The 22,011-nt window shown below is 41.0% G+C and overlaps 1 protein-coding gene across 3 annotated transcripts; it reads right to left on the bottom strand.

The window, feature by feature from the left end:
* Positions 1-4,074: 4,074 nt before the first annotated feature.
* LOC132992876 (serine/threonine-protein kinase PAK 2-like) lies at positions 4,075-21,755 on the bottom strand. 3 transcript variants are annotated; one of them, XM_061062431.1, is made up of 15 exons: positions 21,503-21,755; positions 12,949-13,142; positions 12,733-12,839; positions 11,645-11,792; positions 11,323-11,339; positions 11,101-11,214; positions 10,728-10,851; positions 10,552-10,615; positions 10,314-10,362; positions 8,834-8,946; positions 8,612-8,729; positions 8,094-8,193; positions 7,781-7,977; positions 7,108-7,245; positions 4,075-6,319 (listed from the first exon to the last, which is right to left on the bottom strand). In XM_061062431.1, exons 2-15 carry the CDS (start codon positions 13,124-13,126, stop codon positions 6,233-6,235), a joined length of 1,554 nt encoding a protein of 517 aa, XP_060918414.1. In that variant the 5' UTR covers positions 13,127-13,142; positions 21,503-21,755; the 3' UTR covers positions 4,075-6,232. The 3 variants fall into 3 exon arrangements, with proteins under 3 accessions (XP_060918414.1, XP_060918415.1, XP_060918417.1); XM_061062432.1 differs by lacking the exon at positions 21,503-21,755 and adding an exon at positions 16,310-16,710; XM_061062434.1 differs by lacking the exon at positions 21,503-21,755 and adding an exon at positions 13,368-13,574.
* Between the last annotated feature and the right edge of the window lie 256 nt (positions 21,756-22,011).

Genomic DNA, 22,011 nt, shown 5'->3' with positions numbered 1-22,011 from the left:
GTCCATGTGTGTTTTTGTGTGTCTGTCTGTGTGAATTTGTTTTCCTTCAAGGTGGAATCGTCCTCCACCCATCTCCTCTATCTGTCTTTTGTCTGTCTCACTATCTCTCTGTCCTCCACTTGACAGAGGGGCCGGGGATTTCATTATCTTTTGTTTGCGTTCAGTATTTCTCATTACTGTGTTGTTCACTATTCTTTTTACTGATGAAACGAGAAATTCAGGAGGGAGACATTTTTTTATGGAAGAGGATTTCAATGCAGATCAGTGAAAACAAACATGTTAGACATTTATAGGAAATAAATACTTATAAATGTGTGATTCGGAATCCACATACGTAATTATATATACATGAATAACACAACATAAATATACAAACAACTGTAAGGTTATTCCTGTCAGGAAAATAAGCATTTTTGTGCCTTAGAAAGAATTTGTCTGATTTGATTTTGTCCCCATCACAAGCAGAAGTCTGTGTTACCAAAAGTAGTCGAATAAAAACTTATTTTAAAAACATCCATGTTCTTTGACACCACAATATAAATAAAGCCTCGGATCTCAATCAACACCTCACTGACACACTGTGAATAACAAACTCAACAAGAGGAAGTTGATCTGCATGTCCCAGGTGTTCTTCCACCTTGGTGTCAAAGTTTCATGTATAGACAATCACATGCAATACAATGTGTAGTGTAGCGTGTGATACCTGTAGCTCCAGGATGGATCTCAGAAATGGATGAATAGATTAAGGGAGTCAGAGAAAAGATGGTTAATCTCCAAACAGAAAATATGAATCTGGCTCCCCTACACTTGATGTTAGAAATGAGTCTAAAAAGTACTGTCTCATCACACCAGAGAGTTTCTTTCTCTTTAAGTCTTCTATGTGCTTTTCTGTAAACTCCAATACATTTTTTTTAAGGGTTTCCATTGATTGAAGTATTCTTCTAATTGACTTTGCACAGGAGCAACATGATTGAGACTTATTGGTAATCAGGGTGTTGCATTTTGAAGGCCAGTGTTACTGGGTGCAAAAAAAAGTCTGCTATAAGATGAAAATTGTGTTCAGAGATTTGCCAAATTTGGATTTAGAATGGGGCGGCTGCGGCTCAGTTGGAGTCGGTCGTCTCTCAACCGGAAGGTCGGGAGTTCGATCCCCAGTGTGTCCTTGGGCAAGACTCACAGCCGCCCCATTCTTAATCCAAATTTGAACCCCAGGTTGCTCCCGCTGCTTCGTCAGCAGCATATGAATGTGTATGAATGGAATAAGTTACTCTTGATGGTCACTGTACATAGCAGTCTCTACCATCAGTGTGTGAATGTGTAGGTGTGACCTACGATGTAAAAGGGCTATGGGTATTCAGAAAACTAGAAAAGCGCTATATTCGCTCAAGTCCATTTACCATTTACCAGAATTATTTTCAAGTGAGACCAATAGGATTGTGCTCAGGGTTTAGCAGTTTGGAGTCGTGTTTACAGAAATGTGTGCATAGTTCCTTTTTGTGTGTGTATACAATGGGGAAAGACTGTAATGTAATATTCTTGAGTTTAGTGGTGGTCTTTAGTGTTTCCTGTTTTATTTTGTAGTTCTTGTCTCCAGTTCAGGTTCAGGTTACTTTATTAGGTAGGTAGATTTGTTTTCAGCCAGCTAGACTACCATCCATCATGACACAAAGATTACAAAACAGATTAAACAAGGGACACCACAACTATGTAAAACTACTAAAACACTGAGGGAAAAAAAGTAAAATAATACATTTTCCACCAGTCGGGGGCATAAAGGAGGTAGAAGACTCACCGAATTTGATCAATTTAAAAACACAAATAAATAAATAATCTCTTCAGCCGGGATAAAAACAAGCGTGGATTGGCTTGTTTTTACTTCCTCTCTGTGTGTGTTTTCCCTCCACTTTGATTGCCCATTAGTTTCGCTTGTCTTGTCTGTCACAACTGGCATTGATTTCCCCTTATTTATTCTCTGCGTTCTGTCCCTTCTGTGTCAGGTCGTCGTATGTCAACGTCCCCGTGTCCCTGTTTCGCTTTTTTAATTGGATATTTCCTTTAGCTTCTCCTTGTGTTTTTCCCCCTTGTGCTTTTGGTTTGACATTCATGAATCTTTGGACTCCTGAACTAGTGAGCTTTGTTGATCATTTTGTTTAATTAAATCATTTTTTTGTGAGTCCTGCAAATAGGTTCTTTTCCTTTATTTAAATATTCTAAATTGTGACAATGCAGCTCCAAAGGACAGTTCAAAAAGGCCTCCTGGAAGCATGTTTGTAAAAAAAATGGAAAGAAGTGACATAATTTGCTGTTTTAATTTAAAAGAAACAACCCTGTGCAAGCGTGCAGAGAGACGGTTCCCTACACGGTGTTGTGGTTATAAATTACCCACACTGTAGATTTGAGAGGTTTCCAGAACGAGGGAGTTGCTGTGAGGAAGAGAGAAGTGTGAAAGCGCTAAGAGCGACAAGCGGGCTAATGAAAAGGAAAAGGTGGAGGGAGTGTCAGACAGTCACCCCGAGGAGCGCAGCGTGTTCGGCATCAAATCTGGCAGCTGAGATACTGCAGTGAAAATAGGTGTAATGTGATGTCATCCGAAACCAGTCAAGAGAAGCTGAAAGTAAAGTGCTTCATGCTCTGCACACATTCAAATGTTATCAAGTGTATTTGTCTCATTCTATTCTTTATCTCTATTTCATTAAGCTTAATATAAATCACATCCTCCTGACAAGTCCAGATAGACATCCTGTTTCAAGATATCACAAGCAAATCATAAGCCTTGTGTTGTAATTAGTGTATAAAAGCTTCAATTGCAGCAAGTCGAGTTTTCCTTGTCTGTGTTTTTGTTCGCTTGCTTCACTGGCTGCTATTTTTATTTTATTTTCTACAAAAAGACGAGCAATTCAGGCCTCTTTTTTTCCTGTAATATCTCAAAACGAGATGTTTTTCTGGATTTGCCACGCCAACGTTGCATATATTAAGTGTAAATTGATATTTTTGACGAGAAAATTAAACAAATAAACATGTCCATTTTTGAGGGGTGCTGGTGGCATGGTGTTTTGGCCTGCATACATCCCTCGTCTCTCTCCCTTTATTTCTGTCTTCTTCAGCATTACAGTTCTCATCAAATTGAGGTAATGTAATTCAAGTGCGAAGAGTTGTGTAGTGATATTAGGGGCATTTCCTCTCCAATATCAAGCTACTACAGTATGGATCTCAGAAATCATGTTCAACCAGTGGAGGGATGTTTCTTAAGACATAGGATGAGTAAACAGATACTCCACACTGCAGTAGATTTAACTTCAATCTGAGAGTTATACAACTCAACAACAGGCCACACGGTGAAATGTCCTGTCTTCGTTTTACCTCCTCACTTGTGTTTTTATCAGGTTTTTATGTGTTGTGTTCAGTCATTGATGAATGCTACTTCAAACCACTAGGTGGCACTGTCGTACAACAGACACAAGCGGTGATACTATAACAAAGAATAAGGTCTTTTACCTGCACGTTTAGAAAGTGTCATGAGACAACATTTGTTATGAATTCGCTTTATACAAATAAAAATTGAGAGTGAAGAGTGATAAAAACCCAAGATGGCAACCAGGCAACATCGTTAACTATAGTCACTACAATATGACTCATTTCTCTCTCTCTCTCTCTCACATTTTGGATACAGCGGGTCAGATATGAACTAAAGACCCATCATGAATACATATATATTTTAAAGGAACGCTTATTGAATGTTAACGATTAGGAAACAAAAACCAACGCGAGACATGAACATTAAGTCAGAGAGACAAGGGAACAGAAATGTTTTTGGGTCACTTTTGACCCCTTACAAAGTCCTAAAAACGTAAACATTTTATGTCTCTATAATTAAAGTCTTTGCGGCCTTTTTTTCACTGCAGTTCTTTTTTCTCTTTATGGTAATTTTCTTTATCCTTTTGCATCTTTTTATAGATTCTGAATTGACTCATAGACAAATGTAATTAATTAATGAATTAGCTCCAGCCGAGAAGCCCAGCGACTCCTTGGCCCCTCTTCTCTCCAGAAGTCCCATTGAGCGATCCAGACACCAAGCCAATTTAAGTCCACCTTTATTAATAATTTACATCCCTTCTGGATTTTATTCAACATGGAGAGTTGTTGGTTCCATGATGAACAACAACACATTCAACTCTTCGATCACTCAGATAAGAAATGATGCCCGTTGTGGTAAAAAAAAAAACAGAGAACAGTATATTCCTATTTTAAAAACACCTGTTGAGTACCATGCCGGTGGGTTTTACTGCATCATGAGTCAGATTAAAAAAAGTTTGTGATGTTCCTCTAACACGCTGGTAATGAGGTAAAAACCAATCCAATCTGGTACTCTTAACTAAAGATCGATCCAAAACACTCCATGAGTGGCTCGAGTATAACAGTTATGGCTCTGTTTTTTTTTTTTAAAGGTTTATTTTGGCATTTTATGGATATGAGTCCATAATTCCACTGAGAATTTAATTGTTCAATACAAAAGTGGAAAAAAATAATCTTTCTTCTGTTGTTAGTTACACATAAAAAAAATGATTTACATACTTTCTTTTTAAAGCCATTAAAAAAAAAAAAAAAAAAACAGGATATCACCAATACATAATATACAAAAATAATGCAAAGTCATCCTCCAGTTTAGCACATTGAGACATTGTCATACATTATTTGTATTGTTCTTGCACCAACACATATACAGTAAAGCGTGCAATGCAAATAAGAAAAATGCTGGATAACACGACATCTGGAGGACACACACCAAAGTGACAGAAACGTTGCTTTGTGTGTTCAGGTGGGTTTTTTTTTTGCATGCTTTGTAGAAGTGCCTGCATAGAGAGTTTGATTAAAGTTTATAGAGTCTGAGTCAGCTCAATGATGGTGTATTTTGACGCCTGGTAAAAACCCAAAGCTGCCACCAGAAAATCGATTGGACTAGGGTATCTAACATGAGAACAAAATAATCCAACTAACTGCAGAAGATATATTCTTCAGTCAGTGTCAAACAAAGACGCTGGTATGGCTTTTTTTTCCACCACACAAAGACTGCACTGCCCCATGCTAGGCCGTAGTACAGCACAGTATTTGCACAGCATAGTTATTTGATTCATGTTTTAAAACCACAGGACCCTGCCTGATGTGTGTGTGTGAGCGCATGTGTGTGTGTTCATGGCATCCAGCCGCAAAGGTGACAGTCTCTGCACGCGAGAAAATTCAAAGTCCTCACTATCCTCTTTTGATCAAGATGTCTGATGTTCAAACTTTAGAACGTTTCAATAGATGTTATTGGACCGCAGGAACTTTTACATAGTTCTAGGAACTGTTGGATTTCGCAACTCAGGAACGATGAAGCATTCAGAGGAACCTGTTTGGCTCCTGCTTCAGAGTTGGTAGGTACTCATGCCAGCGAAAAAGAAATCACCCCCCGTTGTGTAGTTCTTCGGGAACTCCCTGGTGGATAGTTCCTCTTCAAAAAGTCCCCAGATCTGTTTGGTCTGAAAACACCTAATATTTATTTTATATTATCTAACGCACTTATGTCCAGTTTTGAAGCCAGGTTGCACTATTAGTCCCTCATTTTCTCATCTTTTTATTACTTTAAATAACCATTGACTGCAATACAGGAAGAGAAATTGCACGCTGATTGAACTGCCATCTTTGAAATACCAAGTGAGATTGATGCTCTGCGATAAATAACCTCAACCCTGTAGATCTGAGTCACATAATATCTAAAATAGCCCTAACATAAACGCCCTATCTACTTTATAATGTCAAACCTTAATCTAATTCTATTGGTCCCTTGCTCTCCTGTTTCATATTTTACTTCTCTGACTTCTAATCACCGTGGAGATATTCAGTACGTTCATTTAAACCCTTCTCTACAGCTTTAAATGTGTTAAAAAATAGATTTGAATCTTTGAAACGGTGATCCTGTGTACTTGATAGACATACTGCAGTAACCAGTTCCGGTGTGCTCTGGCTGCGACAAATAGAAAACACAGAATGGTCGTATGCAGGTTGAGAAAAAGGCACAAAGGTCAAAATAAATCTGGCATCAGTAAAAAAAAAAAAAGAATCAAAGAGAAAAGAGGAGACAGAGTTTGTGGCTTTTGAAAAAATTCCCATCCCTTGCAGGTTGCTGACGGTCTTGCTGGTTTGGCGGATGCGGCTGTCATTGGCTTCAGCTCTTATAGTCCTATGAGAGTGAGCTTTAGCGGTTGCTCCTCATGGCCTCCTTGGCTGCCAGGATGAGCGGGGTGAGGCTGGAAAGAGGCTTGGCTAGCTTCAGGAAGGGGTGCTGCGGACAGAGAGACAGACAAGATGTGCACATGTGAAATATGAAGATAAAAAAAAAGTAGGTTTGACGTTCTTACCTACACATCAGTCATCAGCTCTTTTCAGACAGCTTTTTTTTTCTCCCACAAAAGTGCCGTAACTAAGCTCAGCCGTCATCACCTCTTTGTACATTCATATTGATTCTGCGACGGTGTAATATTTGTGTCCCTTCACATTGCCTTTCAGCGTTGTGGTAGGACGGCACAGAGGGAACTCCACACACACACACACACACACACACACACACACACACACACACACACACACACACACACACACACACACACACACACACACACACACACACACACACACACACACACACACACACACACACACACACACACACACACACACACACACACACACACACACACACACACACACACACACACACACACACACACACACACACACACACACACACACACACACACACACACACACACACACACACACACACACACACACACACACACACACAGCGCAGTGCTCCCCCTGTTGAACCATCTCGTCTCTGTAATGCCTCTGTTACTACCTCTGAAGACAGTACAGAGGGGGGATCACTTGGTCCCCCAATTATGCCTCCGAGACATTCAGATTGAAGGTGAAAGGTCACAAGGGGCGTAAACATCGCAGTTTGAAACAGCAGTCTGAATAGGGCTATTTGCTATCTTGCATCCCTGATTTAGTTTTTTTTTTTTTTTATATATAGGCAGTTTCTACAGGCAGCGTGTGAGACTCGTCTACCTGCAGCAGTTCTCTGCCTGATCCTCGTTTCTCCACGTCCATCTCCAGGCAGCGTGACAGGAAGGACCTGAAGACCGGAGACAGCTTCTCTGGACTCTGCAGCTCAGGAGTCCCATTGGTGGCGATTAAATATAAAGCCTAAAGATCAACACACAAAGACAGAGTCAGTAAAATATGGACAGCATTGACTCTGGATTGTTTAAAATCATCATGCTCTCATTTACTAATATGACCTGAATGCTGGTTTTCAAAGTAATTCCTCCAGGAAGGAAAGAAAAAGTAGCTACACTTGGGACGTACATTTGTTTGCTGCAGGCCAAGAGTTTGATAAGAAATTAAATACTAATCTGAAATGTGTCCATTAAAAATGGGGTGTATCTGTTAATCTGTTTTTACATCATGTAGACTGTTCAGAAAAAAACAAGCAATCTAAAATATATCACAAAGAATTCAAAGAGAAACTGTTTTGTTTTGCCTCTGGTCACTTCCTGTCAGCACCTGTGTGTCCAATCGGACTCAAAGCTGATCGTTTGCTCTTACTGACATTGTTCCCTTTTTTTTCTAGATCCTTGCTTGTGTTGTTCTTACTCTCTGATGTACGTCGCTTTGGATAAAAGCGTCTGCTAAGTGAATTGTTGAATTGTAGTAGAATTGTAAAGTTTTTGACACTCACTCTGAGAGGGTTCTCATTGAGATACGGCGGCTCCCCCTCCACCATCTCTATGGCCATGATCCCCAGAGACCAAATGTCGACTTTGGGTCCATAAGCCTTCCTGGTCACGACCTCTGGAGCCATCCAGTACGGCGTCCCCACCATTGTGCTGCGTTTGCTCTGCTCCGGGGTGATCTGGGCACAGAAGCCGAAATCAGCTGCAAAGAGAGAAAAGGAATATGTTTTTAGATTGATTTCAAACTGATTGAATGTGAATATACACATTGAAAAAAACATGTGCTACTCAGTCAAAAATATGCAACACAACACTTACTGAGCTTGACTGATCCATCCATCCCAAGCAAGACGTTGTCACTCTTGATGTCTCTGTGGATGACCTGGTTAGCATGAAGAAACTCCAGAGCCTGCAGCACCTGGACGCAGAGAGGGGGGGAAGGATAAGAATCCCAAACGCATATAAGCATCCGACACACTCATGCCCACTCATTCACACTATTTCATACACCAGTAGGTAGCAGTGTTGTGCAAAAATAACAGATTCATGTCCCCAAAGACAGTGACCGTGTAAATAAACTCGCTTTGCTTTTGCTCATAGAAAAAATGAAAAAATCTTACACAATTTGGAGACGACATACAACAAATTTTGGAAGTCCTCAATGATGTACAAATTAAGTTCCAGTAGGGTAATCTGAATTAAGAAGTCATTTTTGCTTTGTCTGAGTTGCTTCATAGATACAGGATGAATCCACTGAGTCCTTAAATGCACACATGAGGATGCTGTGATAGGTGATATAAAGTTTTTAAATCCGAGTTGTCTGAAAAGACTCTTACCTCTCTGCAGACTGCAGCGATCTGAGCCTCATCCATGCACGTCTCCGTCACAACATCGGTCAGAGATCCACCAGCCAGATACTCCATCACCACGAAAAGCTCGTCTCCAACGAGGAAACTTAAAAAAAAAAAAAAAAACACACAAAAACACGTCCATGACGCTCCCTGCTCACAGTTGGCGACATTAGATTGCGTATTGTTTTATGTGAGGTTCTGTGTTACCTGTCTACAAAGTTGACAATATTTGGGTTCTTCATCTCCTTCATGACCAGGATCTCGTTGATTATGAGCTCTTTCTTTGGCTGCTTCTGCAAGTTGATCTGTTTGATGGCCACCTGTAATGCAGAACACCAAATCATTTTTAAATGTGGTCCAGCAAACACCAGCAAGTTATCAGGGTAATGCAAAGTACAACTAATCAACTTGCTGGCAGCATGATAGTAGCGTTGGCTCACTGTAGAAGAGAAATAAAAATGAATAAATCTGTTCAAAAACACATCAGATCATCATGTCTTCTAAATCTCTTCTTAAGTTTCCGAGGAAACAATGTCTTAGAACAAAGATATCGGGGCGCTGGATAGCCTAGCCGTTATGCCATGCGCCCCATGTATAGAGGCTATAGTCCTGGGCTCAGTGGCCGGGGGTTTGAATCTGACCACGTCCCTTTGCTGCATGTCACCCCCCTCTCTCTCCTCCCAAAATGTCCTGTCTCTCTTCAGCTGTCCTTTCTAATAATGGCAAAAAAGGTCCAAAAATATAACTTAAAAACAAAACAAAGACATCTTTTTACAGACTGAATCAAAGCTTCCACAAAACTGTCGTGCAACAGTCTGAGTTTTAGATGTCTGATGACAGTAATATATCAGGATCAGCAGTGCAGCGAGTTCATAAAGGTACTTGTGGTGCTAAAATGTCGAGTTACGGATCTGTTTTGTGGTTAAACATTGATTAGGATAAGTTAGAACAAGGCTTGGAGATCGATGCTGGTCAATCCCAAAGTCTGTCTCCTGTTATGCAAAACCTGGAAGCAAGATACCAAAAATATCTACATTTAATTAAATCATGTCACTTTAGCGCCCCCCTGTGGACAGAGCAGTGCCTCTTATCGCTGTGCTGATTTTTGCCATGTACATGTATAAGCGGTGTTTTTTCACAAAAATTTCATTTCATCCTGCTTATTTTAAACAGTCAAAAAGAATCACTCATTGAGAATCGTTGTCATGGCAACGTGCTGTTGACTGCTTTGTCTGACACCTACACCGTGGCAGCAGTTGAAAAGTAACTGTATGGAAATCGGCAATCTTGATGCTGGTGATCATGTTTGCATTTGTAGGTCATTAAGAGGCTTCAGTATTTTTATCAGTCTGTTTCATGACCAGAAAAAAATCCTCACAGGAGCTTTAAACTGGTGATTTAAAGAGACTGACATGATTTATATCCTGCCTGGATTTATTTCTTCTCTTTAATGACATACTTTTATCAGGAATTGTAAATCAATAACATGAGCCGAGGAGTTTGAAAGAAAAAAAAACATCGCCAGAATAATGATCATTTTATAATAAATGACAAACATTACATTTATGCCAGGAAATCCTCTATTTGTTGATGTTTGTTGACTTTTATCAGCAGTTCAGTCAAACGTCCTCATCAAGTTAAACATACACTTGAATGTGTTTTTATAATGGCAGAGACTTATCCTCACCTCTTGTCCTGTGGCGACATCAATGGCTGTGTAGACTGTACCAGAGGCCCTGAATGTGAAAAACAGAAAGAGGTCAAATAACAGGCTTTTTCTATTTTCTGTAACTGGAACTCTTAATCTATTGTCAATCTTACACAACAAATACTTGGTTACGTTTGGATTTCCGGTCAAACACACACATCGGAAATCCTGCAGATTTTTTTTTTAAATCTTTGCATTCTCCTGAATTCTGACTCACCCCTGGCCGATCTTGTCATAGCGAGTGTATTTCTTCTTCGGATCTCCAATACTGACAATAGTTCCTAGGAGTCACAAAGGAAATGAGTGTAGTCAGTGCTGCTGCAGCCAAAAATACATTTAAAAAAAAAAAAGCTCTACCAGCGATGTTATCATTTCCAGTGTTGTATAACATACTTAGTTTCTCCATAATCTCCTCGTCGGTCATCTTGCCTCCCCCCTTTTTCTTCTTGTCAGCTGCCTTAGAGGCGGCGTCTCCTTCTGGAGCTGGGATCGGGTCGATCACCGACCTGGTGTACACCTGACACAACACAGGAAAGACAAAAAAATAAAATAAAATAGGAATATTGCCCTTCTTATTTATAGTCTTATAATATTTGGAAAGTAGAAAAATAACTGACTTTTCAGCTATAAAGACTCTAAGTCACAACTGAATGGGCTTTAGCACAGAAAAACTGTTTTAGAGTCATTCTAAGGAGAAATGTTTTCAGTACGCTCTCATTTACAAAAATCAACAACAATATATATTCATCATTTTATCTTGACCCACTGATTTTGTGTGTTCAGGCCGGGGTGCGACAATCGGAGGTGGTGCGTCTTCATCATCATCATCGTCTCCATCCTTGCCACCTGACGGAGAAGTCCCTGTACCCTGCTTGCCTTGCTGCAACAACGGGAATATTTACACATATTAAACAACATGGCAGCCAGAGTCAAGCTGAATGAAGTCATATAACTGTTATGAATGCAGAATGAAAGAGGAGCAACTCACCGACTGCGAGTCTTTATCTGAGACGATGGAAACGACAGAAGTGTGAGTCTGTGCTTTTTAAAAGATGGACTTATTTTTAATTAGACTCAGAATGAGAAACTACTTAAAGACAATATAACAGTAAAAAATATAGATATCTAAATTCAAACGGGAATAAAATAGAGACAGTAATCTCGATGGAAACGATCTTTATCCAGTTTACTATCAGTACTGCAAACCTGAGTCGTTGCACAAGTTGTCGATCGGTTTAGATTTAGATTGCACGGTTGAAAATAAGTGCTAGGTAACGGGAGACTTTACAGCCGAATCTGTAGAAACTGACCTGAAGCGGAAAAGCTGAGGTATTTCTGTTTTCCACTGGTGGAGTCGTAGAACTTGAGGATGTCGAGGACGGCCTGGGGATTCTGCTTCTGTTCTGATTTGCTGATGTTAGAGGTCTGAAGGAGGCGGGCCCACTGCTCCGGCATACCCTATAGAAAAACAAAAACCAACACACACACGTCAATGAAAAGCTTTTAGAGCAACATCTGTCCATAAAACAATGTGCGGAAACTGAATTCAAATAACTGATAGTCCATCAATGATGATTGCACAGATAACAGACTAAATAAAATCCTCAGGTCTCTCTGTGCGACTGTCGGAAGTGTTCTGAGAAAAGCCGCTTATATGAAAGAATCTTCTGAATCACATACATACTCTGTGCTCAAGATGCCTTTGCCCTTCAATAGTACAACAACAGCTGCAATAATCTTATGGCACAACGAGAGCTCAAACTCACAATCTTTAATCACTTTTTACTTAAATCAGTATCTCCAGAGGAAGAAGTTACCTCTAGTCATTCAACAGTTAAAAAGGTAGGCGAGTTATTATGTAAGAGTTCACTAAATAGAGATTTACATTGCATGTTAATGCAAGACCATTACCCACGTATTGAAGTCGAGAAGGCACACTGTAAAAGAGTGGTCCAACAGTTTGGGGAATGTGCTTTGCTCGCTTTAGAAGAATGAGATGATTACACTGATGTGATTCTGTTATCTATACGATAAATCAATCAATCAATCTTTATTTGTATAGCGTCAACTCATAACAATGTTATCTAAAAAGCAGGTAAAAGACCTTACTCTTTGCTTTATTGCAAACATTATTGCATCATGAGCGTAGCACTTTAGCAACATTTAGCAAGAGTTACCAGTGGTGAGAAAAAATGCAGAAATCTTTGGCAAAATCTGATGATGGATGTCGTTTTCTATTTCCAGTCTTTATGCAAAGCTTAGCTAACCAGCTGCACTTCTGCATTGGCTTCCCTTTCCATCGCTGGAGGTTGTCGCTTGGGTGCAACGTTTAGAAGCAGGAACTACTATCTGAAGACTTTACACACACACAATCTCAGGGATTCAAATGAGTACTTACAGTGAACTCTCCAGTGACAGCATCAAAACCAACATGGATGGTGTGTTCAAAGTCTGACGGGGACGAGATCTCAGGTCTGTCCTTGTCCCGGTCCTTCTTCCTGCCCCCTGGAAATAAAAGGTCAAGGGTCTGTTTGTTGGTCATGCACTGCAGCGAATGTGCTTTCTCTCCTGATGCGCGGCCACGAACATGAGCGCAGTTCTTTCAGTCTCTCACCTTTCTCAGATGCAAACATGGATATGATCTTGTTTCTGGACTTCCTCTCCTCTGGTACAGACGGCAGCGGCCGAGAGCTGTGATTTGCTGATTGGGAGTCTTTGGTTCCTCCTCCTTGGCTGCTCATCCTAACAGGGGGGGCGGGGGGCTTGTCCTCACACACTCCGCTGTCACACATCTACTCACACTTACACCTGAACACACACACACACACACAAAATAAAATGCATACAAGTAAAATGAATGCTGCCATACTTGTTCACAGCTTCTTCCTGTTTTTGTGCATTTCACAATGCGCGTTTAAGCTTTGAGTTAGCCCGAGAAGCCAGAGAGAAGTTGCTGTAAACAAAGTAAAGCTTAGCCTACACTACACAGGGAGCGATAGCAGTGAATGCCAAATCAAGAAAGAACTCACAGACCTTAGAATAAATCCATGCCAGACCCTGTGGAGAAGCACTGAGTGTTGTAGAGAAGGGAACAGAGAGTGTGAACAGGAAGCAACGCTGAACGGGCAAAAGTGACGTGTTGAGTCTCGTTTAGTGTTACCAATGAATGAGGAAGGAAAGGATGCAGAGAGGGGGAGAGAGAGAGAGAGAGCGAGAGAGAGAGAGGGAGGAGTAAAGGCTCAGTACAGCCTTATTCACACATGCACCCTAAAAATGAACAGCTTGACCCTAAAATCGTCCTAATGTTGCTCTTCCAGATACATTCAGAGGTTTTCTCTGTAGGACATTTTTGGCGGGAGGCGGGGGGGTGGGGTGTCTCAGGAGACAAGGCATGACTTTAAAAGGACTTCCCAGAAGTCACAGTGTTATGTTTATTAAAGGTGACGGGTGGAGAAACTGAGTCCGACACTACTATGATAGTTTTTCCCATCATATCAATGCAAAGTGTTATTGGGCGCTTCATGACCGAGCGCCCCCTTGTCCACTCGCTTGCTGTGAATTTTCCTGATCATTTCTGCTACATTCACACATTGGCTCGGCCAGAGTTCCTGCAGAATTTTCAGGAGGGGGGTTGGGGCGGAAAAAGTCTGGATACAGTTGTGATTAAAAATTCATCGGGTTGTGTGCCTGCCTGCATGCAGCGTTCCACAATTTCAGGACATTTTCCACGAGTGAAAAAGCTGCAAGCTCATTAAGAACTGAGTTGGTGAGTGTAAAACCTTAGAAACATTATATAGTGGACAGTCAAAGCTGAACCTAAGAGCAATTTTTAAGTGCTCGTGCTTGACTTTAGCATCTTCAGTTCATACTTCATAATTCTCCTCCACAACTTTTCTACTAAATGATGCATCTCTTGCACCTTAACATTTGTCTGAAAACTTCAACGAAAGCTAAACTACACAGCCCGTCAGATTCCTGCACTGGCACCAGGAGACTGTCTGAATCCAGTTCAAATGTCTGGTACTCGCCTACTGCGCTAAGAATTCACAGTCACATTTCACAAAACCTGAAACGTGTCAAAATGTTCAGGCGAGCTGCATGTGTGAACACAGCAGATATTATTCAGATATGTGATACGTTGATTGTTTGATTAGTGATAAAAAAAAAGATTTTAGATCTCAATTTCTCAAAGAATTCCAAATTAATAACATCCAAAGCCCAAAGATTTTAAATAATACCAAATATTTCAATAAAAAGAGAGAAAAAATGAATAAAGTTTAAGGCAGACTATCCCAGAAATTGGAAACCATGCGCTAAATTACAAAACTATTTAACATGTAACGCTGCTGTTTGACTAAGTTATGGATGCATCAGTGTTAAATACCAAATAATTACATGTTATGATTAGGGCCCGATCGAGATGGGATTTCCGATAACGATGTAAGGGAGAGAAAAAAATCTGATACACATATATCAGCCGATATCTTTCTGAGATCCATCTTTGATCTGTAGAGAGAGATAGGTATAGATACAAACATGTACTGCATTGATCCCTCAAACGCAGTTATCAAACACTTTTGGAAAAGATAAACAACGAAGACAAGACTGTCACTCAACTGGAAAGTAACAGTGCATGTGCGGGCGTCACCGCTTGACACTCTGGAGAGTGATGATGCTTGTTGTAATCCATAAAGCGCCCTCTGCTGGTCGAAGAGAAGCGCCAGTGTAATACAAAGATACTCAAACTGGTGAATAAATCTATTAATATCGGTGTTTATCTGTGATAAAAGTAGCCGATACGATAGTCACTGGATATGCCAATATCGGGCCGATATCGTCAGCTGGTCGATTTATCGGTCGGGCTCTAGTTACGATATAGCAACATACGGTAAGAAAGAAAGAACGCTTTTTTTTTTTTTTTTTTTTGCTGTTTCTTGATTTGAATAATTCTTCTTCTTCTTTTTACTTCATTTGATTTTTTGAAATGCCGGGATTCTGCTCACAAAAAGGATTCAAACATTTCTGCACTATTCTTGATTTGAAAAATGGCTTCACCACTGCCACACATCATCCATTACCCTAATATGGTAAAAACAGAGATTACAGACACAGGCACACACTTTTATACAGACACACACACGTGCACACACACACACACGCACAAGAGCTAAAAAACCCTCAACCACAACACCGCTTTCAGTCTTGCAGAGCGAGCAGTGCCATTGACTCTAAACTGCAGACTTATTTTTGTGTGTGACATCACAGACAGGAAAAAGGAAGCAAACAAAAGGTTTCCTCACTTCCTGTGTCTGTCTGCGATGACACAGCGCGTATAAAACCCAGATGACAGCGGTGGTGGCTCAGGTACATAGGCATGCCTGTGACCTCTAATTCACACATGAAACCTGCTCTCCTGCAGAAGCTCAGCTGACCTTGCTCACCTCGAAGAGAACAAGCACAACACAGAACCGATGAACGACTCTCAGAACCTGAGAATATTCTGAGATAGAGTCATGTGTTTACCAGCACACGCGTTGAGGCTTGTGAGGTTAACGCAAAAGTCATCTGCAAACAACTCGTCCCGTGTAGTTGCAGCGTCCCCAGGCCACAAGCTGAAGACACATCAGCACGAACCTGACCAAAGGGGAAGTTATTCCTCCTCCTCCTCCCTGCATCGTTTTTTTTCATTTATCAAACTTTCATTTAACTTGTTTTTCAACACTTTAGGATGGATACTAAAACTCCATCATGCACTAAGATGTAATCACTGGACGTCTGTTGGTTAGCTGCATTAGCTTTCAACATCTTAACTTTTCAAAAGTTCAACATTTTAGCGTCTAGCATGAGTCAGATTTAACAAAACAAACACAACCCAATGAGCTAATCCACCGACAGAAAATGAGAGTTTGCTCAAGCTCTCTTTACGTCTCAAAATGTCAACCTCGATGCTCTCATACAAGCTGCAAAGTACCTACCCGTTTGTTTCTTCTTCTGCGTCTCACAGAAGACCAGGAAATCAATGAAGACTTCAAATCCCACGCCAGTAAATCCAGCTGTGGTTTCTCGAGCGCTCATCAAACGTAGCTCTCACTGATTCTTTAAGTCTCCTTCTCTCTGTTCTGCCTTCTCAGGGCAGGTCTTAGCAGGCTGCCTCATTCCTCCGCGATGTTGGATGGGACAAGTGTATTCTTGCCCTGGCAGGATAAAATTAGACCCGGTCCGGCGTTAATGTGCATTTTCAAAGCCTGTGTGTGTGTGTGTGTGTGTGTGTGTGTGTGTGTGTGTGTGTTGGACTAAGTGTTGGGTGCAGGCAGGCCAGGCTGAGACAAGTTGTCTCTTAGTAGGAATTCCATAGCTGCAGGCGTGTCCTCCTGTTCATCACACACACACACACACACACACACACACACACACACACACACACACACAAAGCTCCTCCTCAAGCAGGCCAAGTCTCATACATACATTCCCTGCCCTAACACACACACACACACACACACACACACACACACACACACACACACACACACACACACACACACACACACACACACACACACACACACACACACACACACACACACACACACACACACACACACACACACACACACACACACACACACACACACACACACACACACACACACACACACACACACACACACACACACACACACACACACACACACACACACACACACACACACACACACACACACACACACACACACACACACACACACACACACACACCTCTTCGCCAACAGGGGCTCCATTGTGAGCACTTGTTGAACATCTTTAGCGTAGCTTAGAGCTAAGACGTCTGAGTGCAGCGGAGAGACAATGAGGGCAGCAGGCAGGTGCACACTTCAGCACCGCGGGCTACAGGCATGTGTGTGTTTGCATAACTAAACACTCCCTGATCCTGCTGCGTTGATTTTCCAACGTATCAGCAGAAAATCTAGATCATGCAAGTTACTCATTGACTCCAAAGGTTTTACTAGTCATGCAATTCTTAGATGATACTTGGCAGAGACCTGCAGTGGATCCATTTTTTTGGGGAGCGCTGGTCAACATGATTCTGGTTCTGTTTCAGGCTTCAGGACGTTTTTTCCTCAGCCACCGTTACTTGCTAAATGTTGCCAAGTGTTTTGCTCACGGTGGATTAATGTTGGGTCTGAGTCAGTAATAAAAACAAACAGTACAGACTATCCCTGCTCTTTTTGTTTGGTGTCTTGAGATAACACTTGTCATGAATTAATGCTGCACAAATAAATATTGATCGATTGACTCAGTGGAAAACTTGCAGTAACTGTTTCCACTGCATCATGCATTATCTGAAAGTGTGACCTTCTTAGACAACAATTTGGCAAAAGTAGAGGGGTGAGTAGTAGTGTGATAATATCCTCTTGAGTTTCATTTACCTGCTGGCATGTTGAAAGTGAGAGAGGAAAATGTTCCCTTTACAGGTTTTCTCTTCTTGTTCTAAGACAATGAGCTTTTAGTCCAATGTGATTGCGTTGCGATTAAAACATTACATGTATTGTTTCCGCTGCACCAGCGTGGTGCATTCAGGGACCAAAAACTCATTCACCATGCCAGCGATGCTCTCCTTCTGGGGGAAAGAAGAGAGCAAAAACGCCGTGGTTGAAAGCATGGCACGTCGCGGATATAAACTGAACACAAGTGGGAGCAAATCGACAGGTAAAAAATGGGAAACGTGCTTACTTAGCCTTTTTAATCTGGATTCTTTGCCCTATAGCCCACATTGATGCGTCATCTGTCATTGGTCTTCTGAGGGAAATCCTCTCAAGTCAACAAGTGACTGTACAATCTGACTTACCTGGCAAATCTGCTGTCTCATAATTATAATGATTAAATTAAGTTGAATGGGTAAACATAGGTGTCAAACTGTAAACATTATAAAAAAAAGTAATCAAATGAAATCAAGCAGCAGGTGTGACGTCGTTGTCTTGTCTTACACACACACACACACTCTCTTTTCTTTTAGCTAACGGCAGAGGAGGTAATCCACTTAGTTGATGTGACCTTCTTAGTGTTGTAGTCATGACCACACTGACCGAGACCAAGACATACCCGAGACCGTACTGCTCAGAGACCGAGGCAAGACCAAGACCACAAATATCACAGAAAAATCTGTGGGGGGGGGGGGGGTAACAATCAAATTATGAATGAATTGAAATGATTTGTTCTTTTAGGGGTGCCTTCTAATCTCAGTAATGACGTGGAAAAAAATAGCCCATCAGTGGTGGTCTTGACTGGTCTTCATTTATAATCCGGAGTGGACCACCAGGAGTTGATTGGAACCAAACAAGAGCCAACCAGAGAAGAAGTGATGGACTTTTATTTGTCGGCTGGACACATAATGTTGCTTTAAATCGGCTAGATGTAAGAATAAGACAATCTCCCCGACACAACTATTTTAAATACTGAAGCATGTCAGGTTTCTTTGGATCATACTGCACTCCCCCCCCCCCCCCCCCCCCCCCCCCCTCAAGCTGTCTGAAATCTAATAAGTGGGTTTGAATCATGGCATTGATTTAGTGAAATTGATTTTTTAAAAAAAGAAGGATGTTGTACAGAAAACTTGATATGGTTCAAAATAAGGAAATAAATAGATATGTTTTGGTATCAGTAGCTTACTTAGACACAGTAATGGGACATTCAAATGGAACGTTTTAGCCCATCTGAAAAAAAGAGTAAGAGTTAAGAGTAAGGAAGCAAATCCTCAGGTTTCAGTGTCTTTGAATGAGCAAACTTTTCATCTTAGAAATCAATTATTGAAAATGATAATCCGCAAGTTGATTTTCTGTCAATCTACGTACTGATTTATGAACTGTTACAGCTCCACTGATGCGGATGACTTCAAGCTACAAACTGCTCATTTCCTTCCCCTTCCTGGCTCTAATATTGGTAACCACACACACAGACTATTTTACATCCAGATGGCGTCCAACTGCATCTGTCATCTGTTCTCAATTCACAAAGCCTCCCTTCTACCATCCATCTGTCCTTCCTAATTTCTATTCCTCATTCTTTGCTCTCTTGCTGCATCAGAGTACTTTCTATTCCCTGTGGCTGGCGGCCACCAAGGGAAGCCCACTTCCTCATCCTGGAACTCCCCAAGCTCCAGAAGGGGTCACAGGGCCGAGCTGCCCAATCAGAGCGCAGCAAACACAGCCGCGAAGCTGTTTACAGGAAGTGGACAGCAAGGCCTTTTGTATTCAGCTTCTATAAAAGGAAATATAGTGGAGGACTTCCTGGAAGGAGTGATGAAGCCAAAACGCACGCAAACATGCACGCGCACACTCTCTCTCCACACACCTTTACCTTCATTCATTCACTGAGACCAACACGTAAATACACACACACACACACACACACACACACACACACACACACAGTAAAAACTACACTACACTGTCTGCGCTCACAACCGTCTCACTGATTATAGGTCTGGCAGTGATTGAAGAGTAAACACACTGCCCAGCTGCACGCCTACACTGAACACCTTATCCTGTTATTCAAGCAGCTGCCTCCACCTCTGTGTCAACATTTTCATGAATCAAATCGCCAACCTCGGTGTCAAAACGTCCCTGTTGCCACCCGGACCTGGTAGGAAAATACAAGTCTGGAGGCACAGTCTGCCATGTTGGGAGCGTGGATGACCGGTTCAGTGATACCTGCGGGACCCCATTTGAACTTTTTCCAAATGGTGCAGCTTTGATGGGGGTTGTATGTAATAGACCAACAGCAAACAGTCTTAATAATTGAAGTGTATGTGGTTGATTTACATGGTATTCAAATTGCTTTGAGAACCTTGTTTTGTTTTGAAAGAAATTCTTATGTTTTGTTTTTGTAACCAAACTAGTAGTGTCTTAAATAATATGATTTGTAATAAGGGTAGGCGTAATAAGATAAAGCTTCAGCCTACACCTTTTTTCGGTCGAGATGTTTTTTTCTTGCGACCGAAATAAATGATTACTACAACCTTGCTTTGAAACCCCCTGACTAAAAGATCAAGTGCAACCAATTGCTTTGACGCACTGTGCATTCAACAAATCTCAGATTGTTTTCGCTTATGTGTTATTCAGAGTCTGAATACGGTTTATGGAACAATCTCAACAGAGAAACTAAAGAATCAAAATCAAATATGATATTTAAAAGAAAAAAATGAAAGCCAGTTTGTTGTGGAAATATGTCAGTGAGATACTGTTTTTTTTTTTTTTATCGTGATGCTGTAATAAAAATGTATTGTGATATACTTTGTGCATAATGAATTGGTAAGGAGGACTTACAGGGGGGCTGCCAGTAGCTGTGTTTGCCTGCAGCCAATTTAATTTAATTTAAATTGTTTTGAATTAAGTGTTCTGTTTTGTTTTAATTAATGTTTTGTAAAAGAGGGGCAGATGTTATAAGATTAATCTTCTTTCTGCTCCTTTTCATTCAAAATTTGAGATTTTATGTTTGTTTGTTTGTTTTTCTTAACTTTATTGTTGTTTTTGAATGAAATAAAATTGACAAATAAAAAAAATAAAAAAAAGCGTATTTGGTTCAATCAACACTGTAATGATGAACTGCATCTTCTACCTTCCTAACATGAGGGTCCTAAAAGGTTTTGAGAATCTCATCCAGGGTGCCAAGATTACAAATTAAGTGTACAAGAAGGTTCTGCATGCAGGGATTAGATAATTATAATCAAAGTTTTAAGATTAAGGTTACATTTCTAAACACTTCTACACGACAGAAACATTAGATGGATTATAATAACGGAGATATTTCTGTTCACTGGACAATTGAGGCCTAATTTGGGTCATGCCTTGACTGCAGGCTACACAGTCGATGATCACATGTTATTACAATGGCATAAAGTCCCTGTAGACAAGCACTGGTTGCTGCTGAGTGAAAGAAAGAAAGCCACAAATCCCACCAACACCAGAATCTGGAGCTGTTTGCCTGTTGTGATTTAATTGTATCCTCTGAAAGAGACAGGGAAAGTGTCTCCTCAAAAAAACTATGGAGGAAGATGCTGCAGTTAATCTTCGGCTACTATACGAAAAGCGAAACTAGAAGAAGTTATTAACTATTTAAAAAAAATAGGTAATTTGTATTTAAGTCTAATTGAATGAGCAAATTAAACTCACCGGTTGTTGTCAACCCAAAAAGTAGGCTATCAGCCGTAGCCTACTCCAGACAAACTTCCGAAACTCCGCCCCGTCTCTGCGGATTTTTCTCTTCGGTAAGATTCAACGCTGAGGTGTCACAAACTTCCCCCCGGGGATGAAAAGGAAAAATACGATGTTGTATTTTAACACATGTACTTTATTCCGACTGCTTCCTTTCACAACTTCTCTCTGTCCGGTCTTTAGCTGAGGCTGGGGAGGTGGAGCCTTGCTTCTCATGGGAGGAAGCGGAACGTCGTAGAAACCAAACCCTCTGGACTCGGAACCTCGCGGCTTCCGTAGCGCTCATTGGACAAAGTGTGAAGGGCGCGTAAACCGTAGCTTGTCTGTGTGCAGGACTTTACCTCCGGTAGAGTTCACTGACATGTGAGCGGAAACAAGCTGAATGGGATTTCAGAATAAAATCTGTGGAGCTTCCAAATAGTGGTTATACATGATACATGATAAAACTCATTTATTCAGTCTGGCTT

Source organism: Labrus mixtus, chromosome 18 (assembly GCF_963584025.1).
Source record: "Labrus mixtus chromosome 18, fLabMix1.1, whole genome shotgun sequence".
NCBI classification, from domain to species: Eukaryota; Metazoa; Chordata; class Actinopteri; order Labriformes; family Labridae; genus Labrus; species Labrus mixtus.
The sequence above is the reverse complement of the archived record's forward strand: the minus strand, read 5'-3'. Positions and strand labels throughout refer to the sequence as shown.